At 40.3% G+C, this 17,919-nt stretch overlaps 1 protein-coding gene across 2 annotated transcripts in view; it reads left to right on the top strand.

The window, feature by feature from the left end:
• The window catches only part of ldlrad3 (low density lipoprotein receptor class A domain containing 3), a 100,362-nt gene extending 84,421 nt beyond the window's left edge, over positions 1-15,941 (top strand). For both annotated transcript variants that reach the window (XM_084734925.1, XM_084734924.1), the window contains exons 5-6: positions 13,611-14,013; positions 15,416-15,941. In XM_084734925.1, the coding sequence (XP_084591051.1) occupies positions 13,611-14,013; positions 15,416-15,620 (608 nt within the window). In that variant the 3' untranslated portion in view covers positions 15,621-15,941. The remainder of the gene's footprint in view (positions 1-13,610; positions 14,014-15,415) is intronic.
• Positions 15,942-17,919: the final 1,978 nt, after the last annotated feature.

Here is a 17,919-nt window from a genome sequence, read left to right as displayed (position 1 = left end):
ATGACATGTGTGTCAATTATTCCTGTAGATTGAAGTGAGTCCAAAAAGTCTTCACTGTGAAATAATATAGTTCTACCAGTTTGGTTTAACAATCTGTCCACTCAGAAAAACAACAGGAGCAGAGGTTATTTTAATGTGAATAATTCACATGAATTGGGTTGACTCATCTTCCAATAATGAACCTTATAAACAGTGTAAAGTAACGTTGGAAGTGGGTCTTAAACTCAACTGTTTTTCTGCTTCTCTTAGCACATAATGGTTCACAAATGGCTGCAAAAACAGAGACAGCAGATCCGCTTTGTCACAAAGGTAATTAGTTTTCAGTAAGTGTCTTTACCTGCAGAGTCAATAATGAACTGTATGTGTCAGGTTAGTCTACTTTGATGGAGGCAGACTGAAAGGACACTCATTAACTCCTTAAATTTCTTTTTTTTTTCTATATAACAATGCCAATTGTTGATCAGCAAGGACATAACATAATTGTTTGCCATAGGACTAGGGCTCATAATAGCCAACAAAGAACACAGTAGTTTTATTTAATGCTACTAAATCTAAATTCTATGCTACTAAACACCTCAGAATTTGCATTTATGGCAGCACGATGGGTGCTCATCTATACGTACTGTACTGTATATGCACATATACATTCACAAATACATGCAGTTTACAGATATCATTATAGTAAAGCACTAGCAGTAATATGCATTGTTATTGGTTATTAAATCAGGCTATCATGTTACAAGAATTTCTTACTGTGGTAGTACTCATTTCATTTATCAGCTCTACTACTTGCATCCTTTCTTGTATTTTACAGTCAATAGCTGATTCCTTAAATTTATCTATCAGTCAATTGCTTTCATTTTACCTGTCCTTCAACCTCTCTGCCTTGTCCTCCCCAGCTGTCCCTCCACTTTACTCCTCCACCTCCTCTGTGGATGTTCTCCAGATGCTGAAGTCATCCATTAGCTCTAACCCACCTCCCCTCCGCTCTTCTAGCATCCCACAGTAAGCTGTGACTGAGTGTTATTGGGGGGGTCTGATAGTTGCAAGCAATGGAGCGGACAAGTTATTACAGGACAGGCAAATAGAGGCCCGATGAAGCATGAAAACCTCCCTTCCCCATAGCGCCACTCAGACACACACACACACTGGGAGATATACAGTCATACAGCAGGACAGAATTAGAGACAGACAGAAAAAAACAAGGGCAAACACACACAACACAGGCACTTTTACCACCTCTCTTCCAGGAAACCATAAAGACATGCATAAGTCCTTAATGAGAAAAAAAGATAGGCAGACTTATAGAGAACTACGCACACACAGACACACACACACACACACACACACACACACACACACACACACACACACACACACAGAGCCTGCCCATTAATTCGTTCTTTCTCTCTGCATGCTAACGAGAACAGACATATACTACATGACAGGGCACAGCAACAGGAACAGGGTGACAGCATGGGACATGAATATTAATACTGGGATGCCGAAGGGATCTGGAACAGTCCTGTCACAGAACAGTTAACATGCCTTGCTTCCTAGCATGGCTTGGCAGAGCAGCTTTCAATCAATCAATCTTTCATGTCCCACCAGGGAGAAGTTTGTTGGCAGAAAGGGCTTATGAAAACAATAACACATAACAGAGGACAACAAGGGTGATCACACTCGAAAGTGAAGGGGTGAAAACCCTAAGAACTTTAGATAGTAGGGATTTAAAACAGGAGAATAGAATAGTCCCAAAAGTTCTACAACCAATGTCCCATTTTGATGGCTCCATAGTGTACTTGCCAACTCTCATGATTTTTGCAAAAGACTCCAGTTGGTCATTGCACTCTACCGGTTTCCTCCCTGGTCACAATTTTCACATATATTCCTAAAATGACAAATTTCTGACACCAGTGTGTAAAAACCCTACAACTAGAGATGCACTGATCCAGTCTTCTTCAGTTCCGATCCAATTCTGAAACCCAATTTAGGAATCTGCCGATACCAATACCCTAATGATTACAAGTTACTGTCTGGCTTTTTGTGTTTTTTTGTTTGGAGACTTAAATATGTCCAAACTAAGGACAAGTTGAAGTAGCTGTTACTGTTACTAGCTCACTAGCTCACATGAGTTGCAGATTGTATTTTACATTATGGTCAAGCAAGCTCTACTTGTACATCTAACTCAACAGTGGCAAATAAGGATGGCTCTCGCTCTCTTTAAAATGCAGGCACCCTGAAATGATTGCATGAAACCAGTTGCTTAAATGGCTTTGGCAGGTCAGAGCGATAAAGTATTTAATTTGCTGCAAATACATTGTGTCAAGCAACCAACCTAATGAAAAATCCAATGTCCTTTCGCTGAGGACATTGGACCTGTGTTTCCAGGTCTCTGCTAGATAAAATATACCTCAGTGTTCCATAGTATCTTAGCGCGGATGCCTGTATCAAAAGCCATTTATCAGTGGAAATGTCTCATCTGTACGGTGCGGCACACAAACACCATATATCTCAGGTGCAATAGTGGAAACATGCGAGCCGGGATGGAGGTGAGGCGTGGACTGCATTTATCTGTGGGAATTAAAGTTTGATCTCTATCTGGATGTCTTATCTTGATAAAGAATATTGTATGTTAATGGAAGGCGCGAACACACAGAAACACTATCAGCACGTGACCGGATCAGCCGGACCACCTCTGGAGTTGATCTGGCTTGCAGAGGGATTGGATCGCATTAGACCGTGTCCGCTCATGAGGTGGAGAAATAAAATCACTACAAGCTCTGCTCCACAACTAGAAATGGTATATTAAAAGGACATTTTTCATCTCCAGATTTACTCAGCAATGCATTATGCAACTCTCAGCAATGCATTATGGGAAATTATGAAAATAAGGGCCAACTCTCAGCCTACACAACTACACAAGCTTTCCAGTCTGAAGTTAAGTTTCAGCCTCATTTAATCAGACTACCACTACTACCACTACTACTACTACTAATAATAATAATAATAATAATAATAATAATAATAATAATAATAATAATAACAGTAATAATAATAATAATGAGAATAATATTACATTAATAATACACTGGTATCAGTGTAATATCTATATCAACAGATACCCAAATTCAGATATCGCAGTTGGATCAGAACTTAAAAACAGTGGGTCAGTCCATCTCAAATTGAAACATTCACAGTTACAACAAAAAACAAATGCTGAAAACCAACTTGCTGTTTTTGGATGCTTCCCATGAAGAAAGAAAAGGTGTAGTCTGTACAGTAACCTCAACTCACCTACATGCTTTTTGTGGGGAATAGATAACCCTCTCGCCTTTCCACCTACTCACCTGCTTTGCATAGCGTGCATAATAATGAGACCAAATCGCAATGCAGGCAGAATGCAGACAACAAGGAAGACAAATCACTGGGAGTAAATGCAGTGGAGTGATAGTGTTATATTCCAGATGCAGACTTAAGTTTAACAGCAGGTGTAAATTGGGTCAGAAAGATGGTAAAAGCGGGATAGTCTCAGTTTTATAATCCTTTTTAGCAAAGTTTATTGTGACCATAACCACCGCAGTCACTTTTAAGAGTTTGTTTTTCACCCTCTCTGCTGAAAGTGGAGTTCGAAGAGAAGAAAGGCACGAGTGCACCCAACCAGCCCGCAAGTTGCTGTTTGTAGTTTCCCCCCCAATTTTTTTCACATTTCTCGACCATGTGGCATGGGTTTAGTTAGCTCGCTCTGGACCAGGATGAAAGGGTTTCTGGGATTTTGTTTGTATTGCTGTTTTTTTACTCGCATCTGAAAGCAGTCTGTGTGCAAATGTGTGGGCGTGGGGATGTGTTTGAACTTTGTCTCTGATGAACTTAGTGTAAGGTAAGTAAATTTAATGTATGCTAACATACAGGCAATATATGTGCCTGTTGGTGTGCGCTCTGTATGTGGGGACTGTATGGCAATTGCATCTGTTTGCGGGTGTTTGAAGCCAGATGGCATGCCCCCCCCCCCTCCAACCCACCCCTCAACCCAAAGCACGCCTTGGCTCTGCTCTGGATGCCCGCCCAATACAACAGATGAAGTGTGACTGTGCCTGAGTGTACTGTACGTATGTGTGTTGCCAAGTTAACATGAGAACTGTCTGCCCCCTAGTGGTTTCATTCTCTTCTCTTCTCTTCTCTTCTCTTCTCTTCTCTTCTCTTCTCTTCTCTTCTCTTCCTCTCATATTGGACTTCATGCACTGAGCTACAAGATGGCCAAGCCTGTCACTAGTTCTGCTTCTCATTTTATCACTCTGTTGTTGTGGGCGTAACTGTGGTAACCAAGCTGCCAAATGAGCCAGCAGCCCCACACCTGTAATTAGCGTCAGACAAAGTGACTGTGCAATAAGGGGAAAGTACTGCTGTGACCAACCTCTATCAGCCGAAGACAGCGGTACTCGACACGTAGCAGCAAACCCTGGTATGCCAAAGCCAGAGGATGATTACTTTTTCCCCCCACTTTGGACTCTTTTTAAAGATGGCACTTTGTGAATGTGAAATGAGTCTTCAGTGCATAGGGAAAGTACAGCACATCTGTGCAGGCCCTATCTGTTCCCTCAGGAATGAGCCAGAGGGGGGAAATATCTCCATTCCCTTTATTCAGAGGCGTTTAAAGTGTGGCAATTAAGATATGTGGAGTCTTTTATTAGCCCGATTTCTTTTCATTTTATTTCGCTCATTCATCTTCAGATGAGCGTATCCTGACAGTTGTTAGTTAGCATATTCAGTGGAAGGTAGCCAATCAGGATAAAGGAATGCACTCCACAAAATGAAAAAAAAAAACAAAAACGCCTGTATCTCAGCAACCCAGCAGCATGTCTGTTGTTGACCTGCAGCGTAGTTTGATTAAAGACAGACAAAGGAGTGCTTCAGAGCTTGTTTTAATCACTGCATGCTCAATAGCCTATTGTGCACCAACATCGGCCCTCACATTGCTCCAGAAGCTGTGCACAGTTTTCTATTTTTGGGTATGTGTGTGCACCAATACTCTTGTCTGATCTTGTTCTGTAGGATCCCTCAATGGATTTCGATTTTTATTTAATTTCAGCAGAGAAATATTTTGATTTTAAAGAAAAAAAGCTGATAATGATGATAATGATAAACTTCTCGATATTTGTTTAATATAATATAATAAAAAAGTGTTTTCCCTTCAACTTAAGACACAACACAAAATGAAAAATACATTTTTCAAGCTATAATCCTGTGTCTTTGTGTTAATTTATCTACCTCATCCTCCTCCTTGATGTAGCGACAGGAGGGAGGTACACATAAAGGCCAACAGATCAACACATCTTCTGCAGCTTCATATTGAGCTGTATCCACTCAGCCACACCCACTTTTGAGCAGTACAAAAAAATCTGAATAATTTTATTTAAATTCCTCTGGTAACTGTACCCTTCTTACACATTCTGTTTCAGTTGGAAATATGTCACATTGCTGAAGAGAAAAATGTTGAGGTTTCCCAGTTTGGCTTTAAGATGAAGATACTGTATATGGTGGAACATTTTAGTTGAAAAATAAACACGTTTGTGTGTTTTTTTCTGGACAAACTCCATCTAATGTAAATATATACATACATATATAAACCAAGTTTTATCTCCACACTTGGTTTTACCAACATAGCATTGCAGGTCCACAAACATCCCAATTCCTTTGCGCCTTTTAGTTCAACATACTCAGAAAACAACCAACAGTTCTCATCGACAACTAGCGACTAATGTGTCAGGTCTACTGAAGTATGCATTTACTGAGCGTACTCAAACTGCTAAGATGATCCTTACAGAAGAACCAGAGACATTAAAGGCAAACGGAAAAGCAAATCGGCAGCGAACATGTAGGAGTGAACAAAAGCAGGAGTTTTAGAGGCTAGAATATGACACATCTAAGAATGTAATGTGAAAGTACTGTGTGCTGCAAGTTTCCTCTCTTTTTTATCAGAGACAATGCCTTCAGGAAACGCTACATTCAGGAAACACTACAAGCATTAGATTGTCTTTTTTCTATTTTGTTATACATAAGTTTACATCTGGGCCACCAAATATATACTGTAGCCTCTAAATTTAGGGACTTGGTGGCCCGTGGGACCAGTAATTAAAAATATTAGCATCTGTCCCGTATATTATTTATTTCATATAGTTCCTTTATTTTACTGAAAAGTACCACAACAAAGGAAGCTGTCAGAGGAAATAAGGATCGTTAGCCAGATTTATAAAAGATGGCTCAAAGATGTAGAAGAGAGTGAAAGAACAAAAATGGATGGAGGCAAAAAGAGTCCGTTCCTGGTACTGAAGGCATACAGCAGGGGGTCTGTGTGACTCTGCCTCTTGTAATAGATTTAAAGCTAGTTTAGAACAGCGTGTGGTGACTTCAATTTTCTTAGTCTGTGTTAGAGGAGATGAGATGTGTGCACATGATACTTCAAAAGACACTGTATGCTCCTCCCTCTCCTTTTGGACATGTCCTCGTCTCCTTCTTCCTACCTCTGTCCTCTTTCAGCTCCTCTCCTTTGTCCACTGTTGTGCTGTCTGTGACCTCTCTATGTCCCTATAATTCTCTCCTCCCATGCAGGGGTAATAAGATTGATGCAGGCAGCAGATAATGAAATGCAAAAAAGAGTGGTAGGCTATTGGAAAGAGAAAAGGCAGTGAAAGAGGGAACAAGGCGGAAGGGTGTAAATAGAAAGGGAAGAGAAAGTGGAAGAACATTGAAAGAGAGATTTGATAGGTTTTTGCTTTCGATAAGCACTTTATTGAGTGTACAATCCAGGGGTAGTGCAGTTGTTGTATATCATAAAGGCATGGTACATGTCATCTCCATGACAGTAAATTACCAACAAGAGGGGAGCGCAGTGGAATAGCGAGTGGAGAGGAGAGGAGGGAGCTATGGAGAACACAAAGCTGAGGGGAGGCATTAGAGAAGAAACAAGAGAGGGAAACAAAAGGCTCAGGAGAGGTGGCGACGAGGCGAGTGGGGAGGACAGGGGACGGGAGGGAGGAGATGTGGGGAAAAGGCACTCTGATGTAATTAAAGTGGCTGAGTTGAAAGGCTGCACCTTGCCCCCCTCCTCATACCGCCACATATGGAAGGTTTATGTATTTATGAATACAGTATAGAAGCCCGATTAGAGGTGCCAATATGACTGGGAGAGCTGCAAAGTGAGGTTACTCATGTGGAACATGAGTACATCTGTGTGCATGATGTGCATTAAACATGAATCTTCACCTAGAAACTCTCCAGAATTGTCCCGGGGTCAGCTAATGTTAACCCCCTCAAGATTAAGTCCTGGTCATTCACTGCTCACTAATCCACTCACAGAATGGCAGTAGCTCTATGTTTCACAGAAAGCTATTTTGATAGGTTGCAAGTTGCATGATAATGAACATGTAATAAATGTATTGGTACTTTTTAGTCATTGTGGTCATTTTCAAGTATGCAACTTACATACTTACATCTTTCAAAGTCATCTCGGAGTCCAACAATGAAAAAAAAAAAATCCTTGAAAACTTAATTTTCAAATACAAAGCAAAGTTCTAGCCATCAAAAAAAGTCAGTTTAGGCAGACCATGACCAAAATCATTAAAATGTCAAAATTGTTGAAATACTTTTTTCATACAGTTGAATAGTCAATATTTAGGTCAGTTTGGTCAAGATTGTATTTGTATGACTATCACTTGGAGAGGAAGAAAAATGTTTCAACCATTTATCTATACTTTTTGCTTTTTCAACCATTACAATTAACTAGCTTTATTAACCATGTGTACATTACTTTTAGCTAACTATTTCAAAGGCTTATCCATTAATTTTAGCTAAGTAGTTATAGCTAACTTCAAAGTTAATACACTTTGAGCTGTTTATTGCTTGCAGCTATAATTTTCAACCACTTATCCATTACTTTAAGGTATTTATAACTTTTAGCTAACTTATATTAATTTTCACTAGGGAACCTTGTATTACTTCAGCTATCTATTTCAATCATTTATCCATTACTTTTAGCTAACTGTTATGACTTTTCTTCTGGCTTACTACCCCCTGGAAACAAAAGTTTGGTACAAGTTCCTGTGGTTTGGAACGCACTGATCTACTTCAGCTTGTATCCTGACTGACAGTAAGCCATGCCGCAGGTCTTAAGAATTTCAATTTTTATTATGTCACCCAAGAGTTGTATGAAATTGGATGATCTAAAAGGAACGCTTCCTTCACTTTGGACTTTACGCCTTCTGAAGTCAACAGTGTCCAAGCAGCTTTGTTGGTCAACAGCACGAATGCAGCTGAACCTTTCATGTCAAGTTTGACAAGACAGGAAAGCCCTCTAGTGAACTTTGATGTTCAACTTTGATCATGACAGTTCCATCACATAAATTTGGTACAAAATAACATTTCCAGAGATGCTAGCAGGACCAAGCACTATGAGTACATGTATGTAATGTGAGAACACCATTACTCAGAGATTTGGATGGACATATGAAGTCCACTGCTTTGAATTACCTGTTTATACATAATATATCAGCCAGGTGGTTGCTGGTTTTTATCTTAAAGGCTGCAATATCTGCAGAAATGTTGATCCATAGAATCTAAAATAAAAAGATTGCATCAGTGAGTGTGTGGCTTTTTCCTTTGAAGTACTTTAAACCCAACATCTGGCTCTGTCTCAGCTATCCACGACTTTGATGTGTGAATCCATTCTTCATAGAGATTACATTTACAGGTAGAAACTAAAAATAAGATATGCAGATAGAAACCAACAGTAACATCCTGCTTTCAAAGGACATAACGTGTGCGTGTGTCTGTAAGTTATGATTAGGACGCTTCTCTTTTGAAACAGAATTACCCTTGTTATTGTGAGTCCCCCCTCACCTATCTTTGCACGTGATGATCACACCTTTCTTTGTCCCTTAACTACAACTAACAGCTCAAAATGTGAAAGCGAAGCTCAATCACACACACAGCAAGGGAGGGGTCACACATACACACACACAGGACCTCTCTCCCCTGACAGAAAAAGAGCTTGCTTCAGTCTCTTTCTCTTTTTCTCCCTGTCTTTTCATCTCCTGTGTGATTTGAAACAGCCTTTCAGGCCTCTATCGCTAATGTACCGAATAGGCTCCCATTGTTAATGTTACAGCATTATGAGTTCCTTTTGTGTGTGTTTCTCTCTGCTCCCAGAGGACTGCACTGAAACCTGATAGGCAGCGTAGGGTGGCAGCGGTGGGATCTCTTTATTTGTGCTTTTTTACTAGGTAATTATGGAAATAATTCTTCTTTGTTTTGGCCTTTCTCTGCTGAGAGTCCAGTTCATAATTAATTGGTAGCGTGAAGGACTAGCCAATTTTAAATCACAAGGGAGGGGTCGAGGGGGGCTTGTTTTATTGGCTGGTGCCTGGTTGGGGCAGCGGGCGGGTGGAGCATCTGAATTAGATTAGATTTAATTAAGGCATGGGGCCCCTGACTACACACTGGTACATAAATAGGCTGTATGCCAGGCTAGTTGTTGTTGGGAATTCAACAGTATGTGTGCATACATACACACACACACACACACACACACACACACACACAGCTGAAGACTCCCGCAGGCCTTCAAGGTCAGGTAGACAGAGGAAACATGCAGCATGGTGTCTGAAAGAAGGGGAAAACAAGCTAAAAAAAAAAAACTCCACCTCTAACGATAGCTTGCTTGTCCACACAGATGCTCGGACAAATACTATATAATACTAATCTTCGATAGATTCTCTACCCCAACCACGTTTTTTCTTAAAGGAATAGTTTGATTTTGGGGAACCTGAAGACTGATACCTCTCAATATGAAGACAGTACCAGTTGAGCCTAGCTTAGCATAAAGACTGGAAATGAGAAAAACAGCTAGCATCACATCAGTACGGTCACATTATCTGCTTATGAGCCCCTCTAAATCTCACTAATTAACACATTACATCTCATCTATTAAATCCCAAGAAAAACTGAAATATAAAAACAACACATTGCAGTATATTGGGGGTTATGTGCCAGACAATTTCCTGGAAAGGCACAAGTCACTTCCTGGATGAGCTTGGACTCCAGGAAGTCACTGCACCCAGCCAAGAAATAGTCTGGCACTTAGCCAGGTGAAATCTCCATTTGTCTTGGGAGGTTTGGTTTTTGTTTTCTATTCATTTTTTTTAGTACAAGTAAAACCCTCTGTCCTGTTTACAGTTTTTATGCTAAGCTAAGTAAGCCAGCTGCTGGCTGTTTCCTGTGTAGATGTGAGTGTCGTTTCTCCTAAAAAAATATCACCCAAAAAATTTGATATTTCACCTGGGGTGGTGTCCTACAACATTTGTGTCACACAGTGTTGTGTGCCTGATTAGCGTTCTCGCTGGCTGGCATCGGGCCATCTTTGTCGCTTTTTGGATAAGTTTGCAAAAACGTAACCTCAAAAAGTTGTTTACTAACATAATCTTTACCTTAACCCCAACATTAAACATACAGGAAACCTTAAGCCCAATTATAATTTAAAGCAGAGATGATTTTTTTTATTTTCTGTGATCACTGACTTATGTAGATACACTTAGATGTTTACTTCTTGTACTGCTCACACAGCTTCAACTGCAGCTAGACTCCCCCGCAAATGTTCAAATTACTTTTACCTGGCTAAATTCTCACATTTTGTAAAGAAATTGATCTCATATTGTGGGTGTGTACTCAGAGCAAGGGTTGAGATGGTCATGAAGGTCACTGAACTGTGCACTGGTCATGGGTATCTGGATGAAATAAGTTTAAGGGGGTCCCATCAATCTTCTCACCTCACTCGATAGAACAGATGTATTTCCCAACATGTGTAACTGTTCCTTTAAGTACATATTGTGACCTCTATTAATGCATGACTTGAATTCCAGTACATATAAACAGTACATTACTAGTTTTTTGGAATCAGAAAGTGAAGTTTACTTTTATAGGCATTTTAGTTGATGTAGCTTTGTGGAGCTGACCTGTAATTGACTATCAAAGGATCACACTGGTTGAATTTTGGGGAGCTCTGCTGGTTTCATGTGATTCTCTGGGGCCCTGTAGCTGTAGCTCGTATGTTTTGGGGGGAATCTCTGCCCTGGTCTAAACACAATATCCCCCAAGAGCCTGTAAGTCTGTGTAAGCCTGGAATACTTCAGAAAAGCTCGAAAAAAGGCTTGCCTGCTTTGCAGTTTCAGGGGATCTAATCCTTACAGATGGAACCATTTTCAAACTATTGATTCAACCTCGAGATACCTTGTAATGGTTATTTCCTGGCAAGATTTCTGGGCAATATCCTCAACTGTCTGCATGATGGCAAGTGGACAGAGATGTGATTCCTTTTAAGCGTATATTAGGTGTTAATACACACAGTCTGTTAAGCAGCAACACAGAAACCTCAAACACAGAACACTGAAAGCACTCCAATGAGTGTTTTGAACTTTTTAGGAGGCACACAGAGGTTTGATGTTTACAGCCCCCTGAGGCATTAGTGTAATTTGAACTGAAACAGCAACTGTAAAATACTTTTATGTAGCCCATTCCTCATTAGCACAGCCTCGCTGCAGCTCCGTAATAAATAGGATTCCTTCCACTCTCCCTCCCTCTCTCCGTAATACAACAGTACTGTCTGCCGGTAAGCAGCAGAAACACCATTTACATGAGCCTCACCCCGAGTGCCTGATTGAAATTCTCACACTGTAATATCAGTCAGCGGAAATGTTTAAGTGCTATTCCCCTCATCCCATCTGGAATAATAAGCTGCACTGCTCTCTGGCATTATAGTAGTCCCTTTCCTCATTTCAGGCAGGCAGCGAGTTGGCTGCTCTGCATTTCTTACTGCTGGCCACGGCTCTCATTGCGAACTTTAAGTTCCCTGGACTCCTAAGTAGTTTGCAGACACCCCCTGTTCTCTGCGACAAACATGGTAATCTGTGACAGCCCCTGGTGCTCCTCTGCCTTCTATCATCTTCAATGCAGAGCAACTCGAGTCTTGTTTTATCTAAAACTGCTGTAAGCTGTTTTGTCCTCTCTCTCTGTTCTTTCTCTTTCTTTTTTCTTTCATTATAAAAAGTGAGGTCCCTTACTTTTAAACTAGGCTCTCAAAACTAGCCTCTGCACCGTACACGATGCTCCATTTGTTCTCGTTGTCTCTGGAAGCTCTCGGGGAGAGTCTGACTGCTGTTATGCTTATTATGTAGCGCTCTCATCTCCAGGAGAGGCTGCCTCTGTTGAATCACAGAGAACGCATTTCAGAATGAACCTGAAAACAATTCACTGCTTGATATTCATGCCTCTTCTCTCCTTCACTCCGTTCTCCATTCCCCTGTCTATGCAACTCCACAACTCATCCTCCTGTTTCCTCAAACTCCTGTACAGGTATAGTTTGGGTTATGTTATGTTGGGGTTATATGAGGCTACCTACAGTAGATGCCAGCTGGCACACCACCAGTTTGGAGAAGTGGAGAGGAATATCAGCACAGAAGCTAAGCAATGTCCTGCTGTGGACAGGGTCAGCAACAGTAGGTATTTTAGCCACTTAAAAAAGGTCCACTTAAAAAAATCAATATCACTTTGCCTTTTGAACCATTATATAAGCCAAATATTGCTCTCTCCAAACCAACCAAACTCCATGGGTGAAATCAGTGAGTGAGCAATATTTAGCTTATGTTTATGGTGGTTTACTTTTCTGACAGAAAAGTAAAGCAGTGAAAATATTCTAAAAATAGCATACACTTAAACAGATATTGATTTTTTTAGATGTAAGTGGCTAAAATACCTTTTGTTGCAGTCCACAGCATTATGTTCCTTGGCATCTGTGTTGTTGCTCCTCTCTGCTTCTTCAAACTCGGGGTGTGCTGACCGCCATCTATTGTAGTTAATACACTGCCTATTGATTAGTACCTCACACAACCTCACATTAAATAATAGTGACTATCCATTTAAATTGTTTCCTTCTTCCTCCTTATCTCCATCCTTCCTTCCTACAGTCCTTTCTTGTCTGCTTCACTGCCACTCAACCGCTCTTTTTCCCAACCTCCTGCACTGAAGCACTGGCTTCCTGTGTACCAGAGGATAGATTTAAAAATCCTGTTACTAGTCTATAAAACACTAAATATTCTCAGGCCTAAATACATCTCTAATTTACATGTACGTTATGAAGCACCCAGACCTCCCAGATAATCTCAAACAGGTTTATTCATTGTTCTCAGGATCAAAACCAAGCAAGGTGAAGCAGCTTTTAAATTCTGTGCTCCCCACCTGTGGAACAAACTTCCTGAATATTTGAGGTCTGCTCATTAAATCGGGGGTTTAAAACATTGTTGCTTACTGTGGCTTGTTAAAGTAATCTGTATTTGTTTTCTTTTGCTTTTTGTTTTTATTGCAATTTCTGCAACGTAATAACTTTTGGCTTGCTTTTTCCTTTTATGTTTTTTTAAATAATATTTTGATGTTCTCTTAATATTTTATTTTTATTCTCCTGTAAAGCATTTTGAATTGCCTTGTGTCTGAATGGTGCTATATGAATAAACTTACCTCGCCTTGCCTTGCACCATCCTCACCTCATCTTCCTCCTCTCCACACAGAAGCTCCAGGGCAGGACTTTGTGACCCTAGATTATCGCCTGCGCTACTACCCCAGCATCACCTACGCCGTCATTGGCAGCGCCGTCATCTTCGTCCTGGTGGTGGCATTGCTCGCCTTGGTGCTCCACCACCAGAGGAAGCGGAGTGTCCTGCTGCCCAGAGGTGTAAGAGGGAGTTCACACCACCACCACCACCACCAGCCCCTGCTACTGTCCCGTCTGGTCATCTTGGACCGGGGCCACGTCCACCCTGGAGGTCCAGGCCTCTCCCCCGGCTCCCCCACTGTGGCGGGCCAGTACCGTTCAACTCCTCAGGCACTGCAGCTGCTGTCTGGTACCCTGTATCCCTCGGGACTCTCCATGGACTCACCTCCGTCATACTCACAAGCTGTTCTAGATGTCAGGTGAAAGGAATAATGATTCTACCAGCTGTATGAAAGCTTGTAAGCTTTTGTCTCTAACCATAAAGTTAGCTTTTCACTTTAAAGGGTAGTTAGATAGTTAGTTCAGATTTCAAAAAATGTTTGGGTAGTGCTTTCTCCCCCCAAAATGTGCTTATTTAAGGTGCATTTTGGATAGGGACACATGTACACAAAAATAATGAAAAACTCCAAGGCACTTTTTTTGTGATTTTTGGATAGTTCTGATTATTTTATACAGGTTTGTAAAGGTACCTACAGTAGGCACAGCCTCAGTTAGGAGAAGCAGAGAAGGGCATCAGCACAGATCGTATGCAATGTACTGCTATGGACAGGGTCTAAAAAAAGTTGACCTGAAATCGATATCAGTTCACGTCATGTGTGTACGCTATATTTTGAACATTTTCATCTCTTTACTTTGCCGTCAGACCGCTCAATATAAGCCAAATGTCACTGTCTGTAAACCAGCCAAACTCCATAGCCAAAATCTGTAATTTTACCTTGCAGGTCACAGGAGTTGCTGGCCTACAACTGCCTCAATTGATTAGATATTTTGTGTTATTGTGTGACTATGGTGTTTCAAAAGGATGTTCAGATTCACCTAAGTCACACAAAAACACAAACAAACTACCAGACCGAGTCAAATGTAGACCAGCAACTCCTGCGTTCTGAAGTAAAATTACTATGGAGTTCAATTGGTTTGGAGAGAGCAATTTTTATCTTGCATAACCATAATTTCCCATCGGAAAAGGCTGCCTGAAGGCAAAGTAAAGCTGTGAAAATGTTCTAAAAATACCATGCACTTACACTGATATTGAACTTTTTAGGTGAACCTTTCTTAAGTGCCTGAAATACCTTTTGTTGCTGACCCTGTCCACAGCAGTACATTGCTTAGCTTCCATGCTGTGGCCCCTCCCTGCCTCTTGAAGCACACTGACCGACATCTAGTTTTGGTTTAGTTTTAGTTTAGACGACATATTATGTGCAGTGCAGAGAGAAGCTAAATCTCAGATGACTTATTTGAAGCTTCCACTTAAAAAATCACGAAGTTATTAAGAACACAAAATACAGAACAATACAAAAAATAACAGAAGCAATGGTAAGTACTGTAGGCAATACACTGACTTTAATTTTAATATAACCTAATAAGACTGTAATTTAATTTAGTTCTCACCTCATTTTTCTCATATAATTAGTTTCAGACTAAATCTGTTTAAATAATGGTTCTTATTTAATAATGTTATTTTGTCAGAGTGGGGTATACATCCTGAATGTTTGCTAGCTGCTGGTCCCAGTTGAAAACTATTCATTGTACAGTCCTTATGTAATAGCTCTTGGCCCTGACATCATATTCTTCCTCCATCTGTTTCTTCTGTTTTTTCCCCAGTCGGCCTCCCTGGTTTGATCTCCCTCCACCCCCGTACCTCTCAGATGGGGAGCTTCCATCAGAGGGCGAGCTGCCTCAATACGAGGGCCCCCAGGACCCTTTGAGCCACCCCACAGCACATCCCTCTGTACCCTCCACACCCAGAACTGTGGCCTCGGGCACGCAGCCGAGTTTGAGCTCGAGAGAGGAGTCGGAGCAGCTGTAGCCGCTCTCATGTAGAGACTGTAGTTAGACTGCACAGACTGCGGGACTCAAGCACCGGGCTGCAGGGCCACACGGGGCCAGGACAGTCCACAGCAGAGAGCCGCTGAGGAGAATCAACAGGGACTAAGAGACTAAACAGTGCCCTAAAGTCGCCGCCTACACATCGGCTTACTGAAGCACTGGACTGAGACAAGCCCATCCTGCTCGACTGATCTTGTATGCTGGCTCCCCCTGCTGGGGTCACGGCTACACTACACCTTAATCAGTTTCATTCGTTTTTCATCAGTTCAGTTCAGCTGAATTGTGCTCCCCTTGAAGAAGTACTGTGTATGATGCCTGACATACCACAACCTGCATCTACAAAGAAGCAGGATTTAAACAGCCATTCATCAACATATTCATTAATCATATAATGGCACTATAAATGGTCATTGTGTTTAAGGATAATCATGAAAGAGTGGTGTTGTTCTCCTTTGTGTAACACACTTTGGCAGCACTTGGACAGATGAGTCAACGTCATTTTCTTATCCTCCTCTCTGTTTTTCATTTCGAATCAATATTTTTTCATAGTGGGATTTTGTTAAATTCCTGAATGTTAGATAAAATCAGTACTATTTGATCACTCACTGCACGCAAATCATTTTAGCAAAAACATGTTGTTGCCTTATTCTTACTGAAGTTGATACACTTTCCAACAATACAGTAGTGTTGTTTAAGACTTTTACTTGTTAAACATAAACACTTGCAGATCTGATATAGAAGAGCAGCTCATTTGGAGGTACTCAAACATTTAAAATTTGTTTTTTCAGTGATGATGTGAACAGTGACCTGATTATAGTAAAACATTTTGTAGCTTTTTTTATAGTGGTACTTCAAGCTTGTATCAGCTCCGTGTTTTCACTGAGTTGTTGAGAGACATCTGAAAGATATTTCGATACCATTTTACAGTAAGACATGCACCATTTTTACACTTTACATGAACTTGTTTAGAATTGTTTATTAATGATTTATCGAGTTTTTACAACCGAATTAATACCATACTAATATAAATAATTTATCAGGGTAGGTTTATTGCAAAGTGGTACTGGTATTTCTAAAAGAGCAAGGGAGGTCATGGGCTTTTTTTCCCCCCAATATTTTTCACAGTATTTTTTTGTTGTTGTTTGATTAACTTCAGGCTAAAAATGTGAAGAGGACCACTGAGATTTAAAATAATGCTGAGCAGAAATTATATAAGCATATATACTTACCAAGTGAGCTTCATAAATCATTCCTCTAAGCTAAAGAATCACCTCTGTCAGCAAAGATAACTTTTTATTACATTTCTGTTTAAAGACCAATAATGTTTTCATGTAGAGACAGAAAAACAAATAGAAATAATTTTCTTGAGGCCTTATTCTGTGCGAGTTTGGCAGTTAGTGCCTTTGTACACGATATGTTTCTGGGCACAAAAAGCCTTTTTAAACCTCCAAAAATAAACAACTGCCTGGTCAGATATTTTATAGTAAGCTAACATGAAAACATACATTTAAGAATATCTTGTCTCATATAAGATTGTTCACATTTTTCTTGAGACGTTTTAATGTATATAACTCTGGTTGTGAATTATTCTGGAAATTTATCCTCGGTAGTGTTAGACAATGACTGATGAAATCCATATCTGAAGGATCTGTGTTATAAATATACTATTGTACTTTGTTTGTTCATTTCAAAGTGGTTTGTTCGACACTGTACATAGGAGGTAGGCAAAGTAAAGAAGTCTATTTAAAAGTAGAGTTTAACGTGAGAGATGAATGTGTAAATATAGCTGTGCTTTTCATTTCATTTTCGCTGTAGAGCCAGCAGTGATAATGCGGGCACAAGCAAAACAATCAAACCAAAGATAATCATTATTAACCTTAACCCAAGGCTATTACCCTCCAAAGGAGTAATTATGTGTCACAACTGTTTGTACCGTTATTATATTCAAATGTGCAAAAACTTATTGAGTAAAACAGAATTGGTGTTATTTGCTGTAAAACTGGAAAATATTTCTCAGGACAAAATTTATACCGGTCTGTCTGTTCTGTTTTTTATATCATGGATTTGTTTAAGATCAACTTCCATTTTCTTTTTTCTGATTTGATATCATGAGGTTAGTTATTTACATATTTGTGACATTGCCCATCCTGATCTTTTTATCTCTTGTGCTGAAAGTAATATAAAATTCAGACTCAGATTGTGTGTGTGTGTGTGTGTGTGTGTGTGTGTGTGTGTGTGTGTGTGTGTGTGTGTGTGTGTGTGTGTGTGTGTGTGTATGT

The sequence above is a fragment of the Lutjanus erythropterus genome, chromosome 13, assembly GCF_056507025.1.
Source record: "Lutjanus erythropterus isolate fLutEry1 chromosome 13, fLutEry1.hap2, whole genome shotgun sequence".
In the NCBI taxonomy this organism is placed as follows: domain Eukaryota; kingdom Metazoa; phylum Chordata; class Actinopteri; order Lutjaniformes; family Lutjanidae; genus Lutjanus; species Lutjanus erythropterus.
This window is presented reverse-complemented; position numbering and strand designations above follow the sequence as displayed.